Source organism: Podarcis gaigeae (assembly GCF_964106915.1).
Source record: "Podarcis gaigeae genome assembly, chromosome: 11".
Classification (NCBI taxonomy): Eukaryota; Metazoa; Chordata; class Lepidosauria; order Squamata; family Lacertidae; genus Podarcis; species Podarcis gaigeae.
This window is the reverse complement of record NC_139687.1, coordinates 64640937-64657118: the sequence shown is the minus strand read 5'-3', so window position 1 is coordinate 64657118 and position 16182 is coordinate 64640937. Positions and strand designations below refer to the sequence as shown.

Below are 16182 nucleotides of genomic sequence, written 5' to 3'. Positions count from 1 at the left end.
TGACCCAGGATGCCTGATGAACAACTGGCCTGTGTTTTAGAATGCTTATACGTGCCTGTCAGGCAGAGAAATAGGACAGAGATGCAGAGGCATGGATTGGTCAGAAATCAGATCAAAATGGCGCAAACCCAGTCAACGCAATGCTTTCGTTGCTGACACAAATGGCTTGCTCCATATTTTTTATAATTCCTCATAGCAATCCCACCTGATCTCTACATTGCCTAGAAACCACATGAGGATGGAGGGGTTTTATCAGGCAACAAGCTTGGCATGCGTCACCAGTGTGATTCTGCCTTGAGAGACAATGGAGTGTGCCGCTGGGGGAGAAGTCAAACTGCTGCATTAGCAGCAGCAGCAGCCAAGTGACCCCTCTGGGGCGCAAGCCTGGCTGGTGGGTCTGGGGGTCCTGGGCTGCCCAGACAAGCAGACTTCTCTCTCACCTCACTGACATGGTCCAGAGGAAGGCAGAGCAAGACGCTGGGCACCAGCCTGGCTGCAGGCATTGCCGGAAAGAGGCGTACAACCATCTTAGGGACTCCACTCCAGATTTGTGTAGGGTTTACTCCTGAGCCTTTTCTTCTGCCGAAGGTGTCCTGCAAGGCAGTGGAGGTTTAGGATCAGAGTCTTCCTTCTCCTAGATGGGCTCTCTTCCCAGGTGGAGCAGCCCCACCTGCCCCTCACTTCCCTCTTCAGCACAGGCAGAAATCGCCTTCTTGACCCTGGGACCCCCTCTGGGTCTTGGCCACTCAATTTCCAGAGCCTGTCTTCACATGCCAGGAGATTCAGGTGGTAGCCGTGTTGGTCTCACGCAGTCAAAATTGTCCAGTAGCACCTTAGAGACCAACTAAGTTTGTTCTGGGTATAAGCTTTCGTGTGCATGCACACTTCTTCAGATATATAAAAACAGAAGTCACCAGACCCTTATATAGAGAGGGAGGGAGGGATGGGGTTTTTCTCAGAAGGGTAGTTGGAGATGGGTGATTGACTCAGTGGGTATGGTCAACCTGTGGACTGCAATTAGTCCTACAGGAAAAAGCAAGGGATAGTATGCAAATGACCCAAAATAGCTTTAGCATGTGTAATGAGACAAGAATCCAATATCTCTATTCAGACCAGGGTAAGTCACATGCAGGGTAAGTCCCTAACTCCTCATGGGTTGGAGACCCATCAGCTCTGTTAGGAGTTCGGCCTACACTCGAGTAGGACCCTGGCAGAGACACACGCCCGACTGGCATGTTCTCTCCCTCCTGGTCTTTCTTTTGGGAGCTTCAAAAGCTTTCTTCTGCCCAAACATCACAGCAACTGATGCCAACCGACACCGGCACACTTAGGGATCCGCAGAGTTTGTGCATCATGCGTGACAGACCTCAGCAACTCAGCATCTTGGCTAATCTACTTTATTTACATATAAACACACACGGAGCACTGCAACATGGCTCCCTCTCTCTCCAGCATCAGACAGCAAAGAGAAAGAACAAAGGACAATAGTCCCACTTCACGGAACACAGTAACACAAACATCCTGTCTCTGTCACTTCCCACTTTGTGGTGTCAAAACATATACTGTCATGTGGTAGACAACAATCCCATGACTGCAATCACGGAGCAGGAATTCTAACAAGCTTCCCTCACATTGTTTAGCTGGCTGCTTGAAACCGTTCCTGGGGTGTAGCCACTGCCACCTGCTGCCAGCTTCTAGGAGCCACAGGTAAGAGCCACTCTTCTAGAGCAGAGTGCAGGGTGGGGACCAAAGGTGCTCAAACGATCCCAGAAGGAGCAGGATACGTCCCCCACCAGAGGTCCTACCCCTTCCCTAGCACCTCAACAGTAGGATGAAGCAGCAGCAGGGGAGAAAGGCTAATGCTACACTCGGCCGCATCCACAGAAGTCTTGTGTCCTGATCCAAGTAAGTAACAGTACCGCTGTCTCCTGCCTTGGTGAGACCCCGCCTGCATCCCAGTTTAAGGAGAATAAGGACAAGCTGGAAGGTGTGCAGAGGAGGCAACCAAGAGGATCACGGGTCTGGAAACCAAGCCTGATGAGGAACGGTTGAAGGAGCTCGGTCTGCTTAGCCTGGAAAAGAGGAGACTGAAAGACGTCTCTAAATATCTCAAGGGCTGTCACATGGAAGAGGGAACAAGCTTGTTTCCTGCTGCCCTGGAGGGGGGGGACCTGAAGCAATGGGTTCCTAGGACAGAAAAGGAGGTTTTTAAACAGAAGGTGGGTGGCTGTGGTGCCTGCATTGCTGGGGGTCAGACTAGATGATCCTTGGGCTCCCTTCCAAGCCAACAAGTCTATGATTCTATGATTCATCTTTGGGCCTCAGACTAATTCACTGGTCCGGGAGGGGAGGGGGCCTGGATCCGCAGGGGGGCAGCAGTGGAGATGTCCAGGTTCTGCTGACGGGGCAACACACCCTGCAGGGGAAGCCCCTTCCGTCGGCCTGTGACGCTGACTTGCCCGATTACGAGAAGGAGCAAAGGGGAAAGAGGAAGCCATGCTCTGATGCGCTGCGGTGCACCGAGGGGGCCATGCAGCTGGCCTGGGTCCCTTGAGGAGATTGCAGGGGAGGAGGAAGGTAGGACTTTTATTTTCATACACTGCAGGAAGTCTCTCACATTTCACTTTCTCTAATTTGCCACCACTTTCCTCTTTTTTCTGCAGAGAGCCCAGGTGCTCCCCCCCCCAGCCCAGCATCTCCCGTTGCCACTAGTCCAGGTGAGACAGGACCCCCCCCCCAGGATGTCACAGGATGTGACCTACGCTGACCTGCGCTTCGTGAGGACCCCTCCGGAGAAGAGCCAGGAGAAAGGTACACAGAGCCAATTGGCCCCGATCCCCTCAGCAGGGTCCCCTCTGGGTCCGTCCCCCATGCCTCACCCCTCGGCTCCTCTTCCAGACCCCAGCGAGGGAGAGCTGACCTACGAGAACGTCCGGGGACCCCCCTGCCAGGAAGAGAGGAATCCCACCCCCACCGAGGGCACGAAAGGTGAGTGTCGGCCAGGTCCTTTATATATATATATATTGGTTTTACATAAATTTATACATTATAACGTAAACTATTTCAAAACATAAAATAAAAAGGTTCTTTTGAACCTTCGGACTTCCTCCCCTCCCTCCATGGCTTCCATTTCCAAAGAAAATGTTTTCTTTTTTTTGCATCTTTTTCTGTTATCTATCTGTTGCATATTCATAGTTTCCGAAGTTCATTTCACATTATTAGTGTCATTGCATCCTTGCCAGTGATTTTAACTGTTTGCAGTGGTCTTTTTACTAAGTTAAAAATTATTCCAGTCTTTTAGGAATACTTGATCTTCCTGGTTTCTGATCTTTCCCATTAGTCTTGCCATCTCTACATATTCCATCAACTTGGTCTGTCGTTCTTCTCTGGTTGGCCCTTCACTCTCTTTCCATCTCTGGGCTAGAAGCATTCTCGCTGCCGTCCTTGCGTACATGAAAAGTCTTTTGTCTTCTTTTGGTATCTCTTCAACTATTATACCTAACAAAAAAGCTTCTGGTTTTTTAACAAAAGTTTTCTTAAACATTTTCTTTAACTTGTCATTATATACCAGAAAGCTTTTATCACTCCACAGGACCACCACATATGGTAGAAGGTACCCTCTTTCCCTTCACAATTCCAGCACAAATTTGAGCTAGTTCTATACATTTTAGCAATTTTTGTTGTTGTTTATCAGCCTTCTTTTTGGTTCAGCTCTCACTTCCATACATCACTACTGGGAAAACCATAGCTTTTACTATACGGACCTTTGTTGGCAAGGTGATGTCTCTGCTTTTTAAGATGCTGTCTAGGTTTGTCATTGCTTTCCTCCCAAGAAGCAGGCATCTTTTGATTTCGTGACCACTGTCACCATCTGCAGTGATCATGGAGCCCAAGAAAGTAAAATCTCTCACTTCCTCCATTTCTTCCCCTTCTATTTAAATACCAACGGTGCATCATTTTCATATCATTTTCCTTCAATGAACAGCAAGCAGCAAAATTTAAATCCTCTTTCAATAACTTTTCCCATGATGAAAACTGGATATTGTATCCGAAATCACTTGCGTGTATCATCATTGCCTTAATTTCTTCATCTTTTGTAAACCATTCTAATAGTAATTTGTACATTTTTGAAAGTACCTTCACGTCATTTGAGTGCTGGCCAAGTCCTAACCCACCTGCATCCTCCGTTGGAGCCAACAGGCATTTTGAACATACTAGGAAAGGGTTTAAACCTGCCCTCAAGGTCTGTCCCTTAACTCCCACCTGAAGGCCACTTCCCAGTCAGTCCCTCCTCGCTACCTGCCAGATTCCAGCAGGGGAATCTTCTCAGGGTCTTCTGAGCATAATCCCACATTCCCTATGACCTGAGAAGGGAGATTACTGACCCCAACATCAGGCGCCACCAAGCTTCTAGTTGCCTGGGCTCAGTTTTCAACCCAGGAGCTGCTTTTCGCCACTGGTGCCTCTCCCCAGTGGATCCTGGCCACCTTGGGATCTACCAGGAACACACTCCAGTTTTCCTCTTGGCCAGGGGGGGGGGGACGGTTCTCTGAAAGGTCCCTCACTTTTGAAAGGTAAGGGCCCTGTTTCTCTTTCAAAAGAGGACCCTTTGATTACAACTGGGGGCCTTGCAGCCACAGAACTGACAGAGGCTGGGCTTCTCCCACTGAAGCAAAAAGCTCCATCAACCCCCCCCCAAACGGCTCTTTCAGGTGTTTGGCAGAAGTTTTTTTTTAAAAAAAACCACACATTTCTCAGAAATCCTCTGAAAATGTAGGCTTCTCAAAACCCCCTTTTTTAAAAAAAACCATTGGTTTCTTATCTTCCTCATCCTCTGACTCACAGCAAGGAACCCATTAATATAGGTCAATAATATTACCCTGTATTGAAACATCACATCTTAGGTAGGACAATTTAAGTGCTCAAAAGAACCTCAGGTGAATTTGTGACTTGAACCAAAGAATTCTATGTATGGTTCTTAACGGTCTTTTGTTTCTCAAAGTCCTTAATAAAGGGAGTCACAGCAAACCTCAAACAGGCAACGCAGGCATCACGATTAAAGAATCCCCTACAGATGGCCAACTCCCTGCAACGGAGGAATCTTTCACCCAGTGTGGGGCTTGAACCCACGACCGTGAGGTTAAGAGCCTCAAGCTCTGCCAACTGAGCTCCCACTACTATTCGGCAGGCGCTGTGCAAAGAAACAGTGACACTCGCTGCCTAAGAAGCTCATAAACTGTGCACCTAATTATATCTTTGCTTCTTTTCCTCCTTGCTGGATTGGGGCCCTCCTTGAGCAGTTTCTACTGCTTAATATTGTTATGAGTTTGTGGAAGGAAGGGTGTAGGCAGTTGTTAAGCTATAAGCCAGGCTAGCTTCCTGTGTCAAGGGATCGCCTGGGTGAGCAGCTATTAAGAGAACAAAGGAAATGGGCTCCGTGCCAGAAGACAACTGGGCGGCCCCACGCCCTCAGTTTTTTTGTTTGTTTTAATTTTATTTAGCCCCACATTTCTATCTTAGCTTCTCTATCCCCTAAACCCATTCACCCTCCACTAAAAGCCACAGAGAGGATTCAGGAGTCCTGTTAATGGCAGTTGCTCAATATTCCCACCACCAGGAAAGCAACTTCCATCTCCACTGCTGCAAGAAACAGTGGGATGAAAAGAAAGAAGACATTGTTCTCTCCTAACTACCCTTCAATGTTGAGCTGCTTTGAGGAAGGCAGAGTTTGACCGCATCTTGCTTGGGTTATAGCGCCTGAAAAGACACCACTATGCTTTGATGTCCTGGCCATTTCACAAAAAGATGGGGTTGCACAGGCTCTCACAACCTCCCTGGGAACTTTGCTGTCATCATGAACAAGAACAAACTCAAGGCACCGAGTCTCCTCTTCATAACACCTGATGGGCATGGGATCCTCAGGATCTACTTGGCCAGAAGCACAAAGGATTGGAGACCATTGCAAACCATTTAACTCAGGAAGTGGAACCAGTAAAACGTCCAAAAGGTCACACACGATACAAATGGTTCAGCTTTCACTAATCAGTGTAATTGGCTGACCACCCCCCCACTCCCTCAGTTCAGAGATAGAAGGAGAAAGCCTCAGTTTAGAGTTAAAGGGGGCAGTCGTGTGACTTAGAAGGAAAGCAGCAAACTTGTTGTTGAAAGTTAAGAGCAATAGCTCACAGCTTCTACAGCCTACATATACTGTAATAGGGGCATTTCAAATCAGGGTTGCCATAATGATCCGTAGTTAAAAGTAGAACTCAACAGGTTTGGGGTCTTCCTAAAAAAAAGTTCAACAATTTTTGGTGTGTCCTGGTTTTTCCTTTTTGAAAGCTGGTTGGCAGTAAGTAAAACTTACAGCCCTTTATAGCATCACAATCACCAACAAACCAGGCAGTTCTAGGGCTGGGGAAATTCCTAGCCTGTTTAAGGGGAGTCTTTGGGGTTCGGGGCCTTCCAGAAAGGAGACAACAGGCACCTCCAAACTGTTCTGGGGTCATGAACAGGCTGCCCATCCTGGGTTTTTCTGTGTTTAGAATGTTTTTCATCCTGAGATTATGTACCTCCAGATTTTCAGACTGAAGAAGGGCTCCCAAAGAGGCTTTAATTTCATGAACTTTTTACTCAAATTATCACTGGACCCTTTTCAACTATGCAGAATATAAATCTGGGGGGGAATCTTGGGGTTTCCGCAGCCATTCCACCAGTCTGACTTGGGACAGTGGCTCTCCTCATCTTGGGGTGTTTGGGCTCTGCATGAGAGGGGCCCCCTGCTGAACAAGAGGAGAGAGGACCCCAAAGGAGCCTGCTCCTTCCCCCACAAATGAGATTGGCCACGACTGCAGCAAAGAAGCTTGGGCCCTGACAGGGAATTGGGGCTGCCTTCAGTTCCCAGCCCTCCCTCCAGGATCAGGCTTCCTTTGAGGGTTGACCCCATCCCACAGGAACCCCAAACTGACCCCAATGAGTTTCTCTTCCAGAGTCGGATCGTCGGACTTGGTACGCCATCCTGGCATTGTTGGCCACCTGCCTCTTCCTTCTCACCGCCACCATAGGACTGGGGGTCCGATGTGAGTAGCGGGTGCCCCCTGCCCAAGCCCATTGACCTGATAAATGGGGGAGGGTGGAAATGTCTGTGAACCACCCTGAGACCTTTTGATAAAGGGCAGCATATAAATTTAATAAATAAAATATAATAAGTGTCACAGGCATTTGATGCAGAGCTTACCCTGGAGCCTGGGCTCAGAGAGGGTCTGCTTGATGCCCTCCAGGTAGTGTTCAACTCCAGTTCCCACCAGCCCCAACCTGAATGGTCAGTGGTCAGGTTCAAGGGGAGATGGAGCCTCACGTCGGGAGAGTACCTCTCTGTTTCTTCGGATGTGTTGTTGTTGTTGTTGAGTCGTTTAGTGGTGTCCAACTCTTCGTGACCCCACAGACCAGAGCACGCCAGGCCCTCCTGTCTTCCACTGCCCTCCTCATGTTGGTAGCCTCGAGAACACGGCCCCACCATCTCATCCCCTTCTCCTTGTGCCCTCCATCTTTCCCAACATCAGGGTCTTTTCCAGGGAGTCTTCTCTTCTCCTGAGGTGGCCAAAGTCTTGGAGCCTCAGCTTCAGGATCTGGCCTTCCAGTGAGCACTCAGGGCTGATTTCCTTCAGAATGGAGAGGTTGGATCTTCTTGCAGTCCATGGGACTCTCAAGCACCATAATTCAAAACTCCTCTGATGTATACCCCCCATTTGTATCTCTCTGAGCAGCCTGCCTTTGGGCACCCACAGTGGAGACTGGCTCCCCTCTGCCATGCTCTTTCCTGGCACCTGAAGGTGCCTTCTCCTCCTCCTCCTCCCCCTCCTCTCATGTCGCCCCTGCTTGTGCTCTGCAGACTGGCAGGTCTCACGGCAGCTGCAGCAGGCGACTGAAGATGGCAGTGCCCTGGAACGGAGAATGGGCTCCCAGGAGGGCAGCCTGGCCCAGACCCAGGCCCAGCTGGAAGAGGCCCAGGAGGAGCTCCACTCCACCAACCGGACCCTGTGGAGCTGCCTGGCTGCTGGGAACAGGACGCAGGAGCAGCTGAGGCAAGCCAACCAGAGCCTGATGCTCACGCAGAAGGAGAAGGAGAAGCTGCAGCAGCGGGATAAGGAGGAGCTACAGAAAGAACTGGAAGAGGAGAAAGAGCAGCAGCAAGAGGACAAAGCAAGGCTGCAGAAGGAGAAGGAGACCGTTCAGCAGCAGTTGGAGGAGATGAGGGGGAAACTGGAGCTACTTATAACTTGCCAGCAGAAGGGTATGTCCGTTGCATTCAGATCAGGAGGCTGGGCAGGCTCCCTGCGCACCGTATTCTATCACCTGCCTCTCAGATGGTGGAAGAGGATTGGGATCCTACAGGGCAGGGTGGCCCAACCTCTCAGAGCACGTGGGCTGCAAGAGTACACACTAAATTAGATTTCCATACTGTATATTAAAGTGTTCACAATACAGTAGTACCTCGGGTTACATACGCTTCAGGTTACATACACTTCAGGTTACAGACTCCGCTAACCCAGAAATAGTACCTCGGGTTAAGAACTTTGCTTCAGGATAAGAACAGAAATTGTGCTCTGGCGGTGTGGCAGCAGCAGGAGGCCCCATTAGCTAAAGTGGTGCTTCAGGTTAAGAACAGTTTCAGGTTAAGAACGAACCTCCAGAACGAATTAAGTTCTTAACCCGAGGTACCACTGTATTATCAATATTATTTAATGTACACAATTACAGTTGTACCTTGGATCTCTAACGCCTTGGCCCCCGGCCCCAGCCTCTCCACTGGATTCCTGTGCAGGCAGAACTATGTCTCTGATGGCACCTGCAGACACACCCAGGAGCACCTGCAGACTCCCTGGCAGGGGCCCTGACCCTCCTTGCCCACCTGCCAAAGCCCTGGCTCTGTCTGGGAATACATGTGGAAAGTGTCCCCTCCCCCATCCAGCTTCTCCTTGGCGTGGGCACCATGATCCACGTCACCCACGACACCCCCTCTCCCTCTCATAGACTCTCAGCCCATGGACTGGGGACAGACCAGGGCCCCACCAGAGTGGGTCCCCCCCTAAGCCGGCCTGAGACCAGGTGGCTTTCAGCTGAACACCTTCCCTTGACCTTCCCTTGCCTTCTCCAGCCTGCTGTCCCCGAGGATGGAAGTTATTTGGGTGGAAATGCCTGCGGATTTCAAGGGAAATGAAGACTTGGGAGGAAAGCCAGGAAGCCTGCAAGAGGGAATCATCTCAGCTGCTTGTTTTGAAGCCCTGGAGTGCAAAAGAATTATGGGATGCCATATTCATTGGTCAGGTAATACCTTTGGGGTGCAAATGCCTCAGACTTTAAGGAAGGGGGCTGCTGGTGCAGGGGAGTCAAGTCCAGAGTCTAGCAGATCATGAAGAAATATCCACCAGGACAGATAACCCATGATTTCTCAGTGCAGATGCAACCCCCCCCCCCCCATGAACTGGAAGGGGTGCCATGGCACATTCTGTGTGGGGTTCGCAGCCATGTTAGCCAAGACTACCAACTTTTATTTTACTGTAGCTTAGAAGTATTTATCAGCATACTATATTTGCTGTAAATGCTGCCTGCACTGAAATGTGAGTAAATGGATTTTTGTTTACTAAAAACATGTAATTCAGTCTCTGAAACAGATGTGAACAAGGGGAAGGTCAGCAGACCACAAATAAAAGGGGATAAAAATGTATAACTGCCTTATTCCTAAACTTCAGTAAGCTGCAAAAACATTTAAGTGTTTTATTCTGCTAAAAAGGCTTCACATCCCGTTTCCTTTTTTTATTTCGCCCACACATGTGGGATAGAACGTTTTAAATTTCATTTTACACAACCAATCCTAAATTCATATCTTCTGCATTCTGGACCTGGGTCTTCTTCCAGACCACTCTGCACCTGAGCAAGGTGTGTGCTGGGGTGACCATAGGCCGGAAGCCAACCAGGGCACCAGATTTTGGAGTATCTAATTGCGCCATAGCCAGATAGAGAAAAAGCAAATTTTCCTGCTACTCTCTAGTTTCCTGTAGACTCTAATTAACTGTATTGCTTTTATATAAGAATCTCTTAAAAAGTGAGAAAGGAAAATCTCATTGGGAAGGAGGTCTTTTTCCATTAACATTTTATTCTTTCTCCTAGAGTGATCAATACTGGATTGGACTTGAAAAAGTCTGGCAACCAGAGTCTTGGAAATGGGTTGATGGTACAGGCTATGAAGGGTAAGTGGAAGAGAGGGGGTCCCTTTGCTACCCATTAAATCAGATTTGCTTGGACTGAAGAGAGCAGAGTTCCTCCTACAGCCTCCCCTGGAATCTGCAGCCTTTCCCCTTCTTATAGGGCTTATCCCCACAAAAACCCACTCTTTACCAATGAAAACAATTCCGCAGAAAACCCAAATTGACATTTGCTGTGATTCACGGGTAAAGATCCGGTTTTACTGGGGAAAGTGGCAGGGCAAAAAAGAAAGGTGCTCAGACATGGACTAGGAAGGTGCAGACTCTAGAAAGTCTGGATGAGACCATGGAGAGCCAAACCGCTATTTGCTTAAGCTTAATGTCCTCCACTGAGGAGCAGCAACATGTCTTCACGGTCACAAACTGCTCATTTCAAGCTCTGCTACCCAAGATCAGTCTTCAGGAGAGCCACACTGAGCAGCAGCGGTGGGGAAGCTTTTGCGGCCTGAGGGTTATTTTCCCCATGGGGAGCCTTATGAGGAACGGCTAAGGGAGCTGGGCATGTTTAGCCTGGAGAAGAGGAGGTTAAGGGGTGATATGATAGCCATGTTCAAATATATAAAAGGATGTCACATAGAGGAGGGAGAAAGGTTGTTTTCTGCTGCTCCAGAGAAGCGGACACGGAGCAATGGATCCAAACTACAAGAAAGAAGATTCCACCTAAACATTAGGAAGAACTTCCTGACAGTAAGAGCTGTTGGACAGTGGAATTTGCTGCCAAGGAGTGTGGTGGAGTCTCCTTCTTTGGAGGTCTTTAAGCAGAGGCTTGACAACCATATGTCAGGAGTGCTCTGATGGTGTTTCCTGCTTGGCAGGGGGTTGGACTCGATGGCCCTTGTGGTCTCTTCCAACTCTATGATTCTATGATTCTATATGACACTTCCCCTTGTAGTACAGGGGGCAACATGCAAAAGTCGGACTTCTCTGTACATTCTGGCAAGCAAGAGGCAAGGTCAGAGGTCAAGGACATATTCCAGCCAGGCAGAAAAGCTTGGGGACTGGCTGGGGCCTGAGGAGAGCTCTGGGGGCCAGAGAGGGCTTGTTTGCCCTCATGCATCCCAAAATGGCTTCTCGGGTTTCCGAGTTTCCACTGCTTAGCTAGAATCGGAAGATGGAAAAGGGAAGGGAGAACTGTTTGCCACCTGCACGCTGATGACACCTCGGCCCCAAACTCCCAGAGGCTTCATGTCGACTGGGGGTGGGGGGACTGATGGACTGGATTGTTTTCTCCCCACCTGCTCAACAGGCTAGGTTTTACCAGTACCCACCCCTGTCTCCTGATGTCACAGGATGTCCTTTTTTTGGCTGCACACATCTTCAGAATCCCCTTTCAAAGATCTGTTTAGCGCAGCAAACAGTTTTTACCTGCCCCATACCTGTCACATGACATCACGTCTACATCTGGCACAGGCCATGTGGGTCCCTGCAAAGGCTGCTGGACTTCAGCTCCCATCATCCTCAGTCAGCAGGGGAAATGGACAGGGATGATGGGAACTGAAGCCTAGAAACCTTTGCAGAGCAATACTTTGCTGCTCTGGACTGATCTGGATCCCCCCCCCCAACAGGCTCCTCCTAAACTGGCCATGTCCGGCTGTTATAACCACCACAGACAATTCAGATTCTGCAAAATTGTGGCTGGTGCAAATGTGGGCAGCTCCACAGAGACTCATTTTGGGGTGGCTGGGAGAACTGAGATAACAATGAATGGCGAAGAGGGATTGGGCCTTTTTGCCTTGACTGTCATCTTTGTCTTTCTAGAACTGAACATATTGGGACTTGTAGTGGTACAGGCTACTGCATTCAAATGAACCAAGGAGCCCTGGAACGGTGTTACTGTTGGAATGTAAAGAGATTTATCTGCGAGAAGAAAGCTCGATATCCATACCCATTGAGAGCTCAGTAGGACCAAATTATGTGCGGACTCTCTTAAAGGTAAAGGTAAAGGGACCCCTGACCATTAGGTCCAGTCGTGACTGACTCTGGGGTTGCGGTGCTCATCTCGCTTTATTAGCCAAGGGAGCCGGCGTACAGCTTCCGGGTCATGTGGCCAGCATGACTAAGCCGCTTCTGGCGAACCAGAGCAGCACACAGAAACGCCATTTATCTTCCCGCCAGAGCGGTACCTATTTATCGACTTGCACTGTTTGGGGTGCTTTCGAACTGCTAGGTTGGCAGGAGCAGGGACCGAGCAACGGGAGCTCACCACGTTGAGGGGATTCGAACCAGCGACCTTCTGATCGGCAAGCCCTAGGCTCTGTGGTTTTACCCACAGCGTCACCCACATCCCTCTTAAATGACCTGAAATCGTTCTCTGCAAAAACAAGAAGTATATTGGGGAGGGGGGAATGACTTTCCAGATTGTTCTTTTTCAGTATAAATCCTGTAAATAAATAAACTACTGTAAACTGCTTGAAATGCGGGAGCTTACCCCTCTGCAAAACCAGTCTGGCAAATATCTGTTAAGCAGAGGGGACCTGTCAACAGAGCATCTTCTGTATATCAATATGTATAAAATTGGTGAATGGAATTCAGGAACTAATGTATTTACAATTTCAAAAGAATAGCTCAGACTGACCAAAACTACCCCTCTGCAGCACCACACATCCAACTCAAGTGATGTAACACTGGAAAGTGTCAATCACTTCTCCTACCTGGGTCTTTCCACTAGGGCCAACATTGATGCAAAAATCCAGCACAGTCAGAGCTCAGTGAGTGCGGCTTTCTCCCAATTGAAGTGCAGAGTGTTTGAGGGCTGGGATATTCACAAGGAAACCAAAATGCTTGTTTACAAAACTATTGTACTACCAACCTTACTGTGTGCTTGTGAAACATGGACCACTTATAAACGCCATCTCCAACTCCTCAAAAGATTCCATCAACGATGTCTCCGGAAAATTTTACACATCACTTGGGAAGACAGGCAAAGTTCACCAGTGTCAAGGCAATGATTCTTCAACATCAACTTTGTTGGACTGGTCTTGTTGTGTGGATGCCTGATTATCGTCTTCCAAAGCAACTACTCTATTCCGAACTTAAAAATGGAAAGTGTAATGCTGGTGCTCAACAAAAGAGTTTTAAAGACTCTCTCAAGGCAAATATAAAGAAATGTAATATAAACACCGAGAACTGGGAAACACTGGCCTGTGAGCACTCCAGTTGGAGAACAGTCTTTGTCAAAGGTGTCATGGGATTTGACGACACTTGAATTCAGGAGAAATGTGCTAAGAGGAAGGCACGTTTGGCAAACCTTCACCGTGATCCACTCCCACCCAGGAACCAATGTCCCCACTGTGGAAGGACATGTGGATCCAGAACTGGCCTCTACAGTCACTTACACACTCACTGTTAAGACTGTTCATGGAAGACAATCTTACTCGGCTACGAGGGATCGCCAAAGAAGAAGAAAATTGGTGAATGGGATTCAGGAAATAAAGTATTTATTATTTCAAAAGAATTGGCCAGACTGGTCAGATAGGACAATCAGCACACAATTATTGGATATCTTCACAGACAGGAGAAAAGCCACAGATTCAAATTTCTGTTGTAGACCCCCTCTTAGTTTGATCCTTTTTGAGTGGTCCTTGGCTAAGGGGCTGGGCAATTTCTAAAGCTTTTAAAAGTTCCTGCACACCTTTGTTCTGGGTCCTCACCACCTACCAAGGAAGGTGAGTACGGTTGTTGCAACAGAATAGTAAAGATCTGCCTTGCTTTCACCAGATCCTGCCTTAGCTCCTTCTTCTCTGACCAATATCGAACGTGGGGGATTCTTAGTCCCTAAATGGGGAGTTAGGGATTCCAACCATATTGGGAAGAACAATAAGAGCCATTCAGCAGTTGAACAGACTCCTTTGGACAGAGGGGACAACTCCTAGGGGGTTATTTGAGGGGGCTGGGCTCCCACAAAGCTGATGGGCATCTCCATTCAAATGGTGTGTGTGCACTGCATTATGTGATTGATCGTGTGGGGTGGGGCTTACCTGGGCCCCTACATTATTTTATTCAAGTTGGCACCCCTGCCCTTGGAAGCTGGTGGACTCTGCTTCATTGGAAGTGGTCAAGGAGAGGTTGGGCGGCCGTCTGCCAGGGATTCTTGAGCTGTGGTTCCTGCATTGCAGCGGCTGGACTAGATTCCCACTCTACATTCCCATGCCCCACCAACCTCCGTCTCCCCCCATCTCCCCCCCGGCCTGCCCAAGGGGGTGGTCCTGGCTGTTAGCTTCCTCCTCCTCCTCCTCCTCCTCTGCTCATCCTCAGTGCTGCTCCCTTGCAGAACTCATTGAGGGGGAAGGATGGGGACTAAATTTCTGTGTTCAATCTCCATTTCTGTGTTCCATTTCCAGTTAATTTTATTTTTATGTTTATAGGTTTGATGTTATGTTATTAATAATCTTTTCTGTTGAGAGATAGTGCTACCGGAAAAATCCGAGGGCTCCCTTGGACAAAAACAAAGACACCAACCAGGATGGAGCAAAGCAGCAGCCTGTAGGCTTGGCCTTTATTGAACTGTTGCAACAGGGTGCTCCCCTCACTTGCAGAAGAGAGGAAAGACACCGAAAAAATGGTGTGCAAGGTCTTATAAAAACTTTTGAAATTCCCACCCTGTAGATCAAGACCACCCCCGGAAACATCATGCATACATCACAGAAAGGAGGGGTTGAGGGAGGAGTTGTGGTGGTAACCTGAGTGTCCTGTCACCTGGCCGGTGTCCCTTCTCCCCCTCCCCATGAGTCATTTTCAGAAGACAAAAGGTAGTTGCAGTTTCCTGCCCCCTAAGGGGGAATCCAATCACTGTTCTTTTGTTATAGTCCGTGTTGAATCCACTCATGTATGTGTTGTTGTGTTGTTGATGGTCTTCTGTCTGGGACCATCAGGGTTGGCATAGCAACTGGGCAGGGCTCCTGTGGATGTGCTGGTATGCTGAAGGGATTATGGTGCCCTGTATCAAACATTCCCCATTTTCAAAACAAAAAATTCCTTCCAGTAGCACCTTAAAGACCAACTAAGTTAGTTCTAGGTATGAGCTTTCGTGTGCATGCACACTTCTTCAGATACACTGAAACAGAAGTCACCAGACCCTTCTATATAGTGAGAAGGTGGGGAGGGGTATTACTCAGAAGGGTGGTGGGAATGGGTGATTGGCAGATAGCTGTGATGAGCCTGTTGACGACTCTTAACGACTGCAATAGGTCTTACAGGAAAAAGCAAGGGGTGAGAAGGTGAAAAATGGCTTTGTCATGTATAATGAGATAAGAATCCAATGTCTTTGTTCAGACCAGGTCTCTCCATGGTTTTAAGTTTGGTAATAAGTTGCAATTCAGCAGCTTCTCTTTCCAGTCTATTTCTGAAATTCCTTTGTAATAGAACAGCTACTTTGAGATCTTGTATAGAATGTCCTGGGAGATTGAAGTGCTCTCCTACTGGTTTCTCTGTCTTGTGATTCCTGATGTCGGATTTATGTCCATTTATCCTTTGGCGTAAGGTTCGGCCTGTTTGTCCAATATAGAGAGCTGAAGGACACTGTTGGCATTTGATGGCATACACAATGTTAGACAATGAGCAATTAAATAGTCCCGAGATGGTATGTGTGATGTTGTTGGGGCCAGTAATGGTGTTGTCCGGGTGTATGTGGCAGCAAAGTTGGCATCTGGGTTTATTGCAGGCTCTGGTGCCAGTGTCCGTGTTAAGTCTGGTTGTAGTATTATTGTGGGTTAGGAGTTGTTTAAGATTGGGTGGCTGTCTGTAGGCAATGAAAGGTCTTCCTCCCAGAGCTTGAGAAAGAGAACTGTCATTGTCATTGCGCAGGGTGGGCGTAGGCAGCAGAGGACTTGTGCTCTCCTTGCTGGTCTCCTGCGAAGAGTCCTGGAGCCTCCTCTCCGCTTCCCCCATTGGCCCCCCTCTATCCCCGGTGTAGCGCTGGTTA

At 48.5% G+C, this 16182-nt stretch overlaps 1 protein-coding gene across 2 annotated transcripts; it reads left to right on the top strand.

The window, feature by feature from the left end:
• Nucleotides 1–2500: 2500 nt before the first annotated feature.
• On the top strand, nucleotides 2501–13975 carry LOC310827138 (B-cell differentiation antigen CD72-like). 2 transcript variants are annotated; one of them, XM_083702895.1, is made up of 7 exons: nucleotides 2502–2811; nucleotides 2899–2988; nucleotides 6987–7076; nucleotides 7889–8290; nucleotides 9155–9324; nucleotides 10168–10247; nucleotides 12021–13975. In XM_083702895.1, exons 1-7 carry the CDS (start codon nucleotides 2742–2744, stop codon nucleotides 12163–12165), a joined length of 1047 nt encoding a protein of 348 aa, XP_083559021.1. In that variant the 5' UTR covers nucleotides 2502–2741; the 3' UTR covers nucleotides 12166–13975. The 2 variants fall into 2 exon arrangements, with proteins under 2 accessions (XP_083559020.1, XP_083559021.1); XM_083702894.1 differs by having other exon boundaries at nucleotides 2501–2988.
• The last annotated feature ends 2207 nt before the right edge of the window (nucleotides 13976–16182 follow it).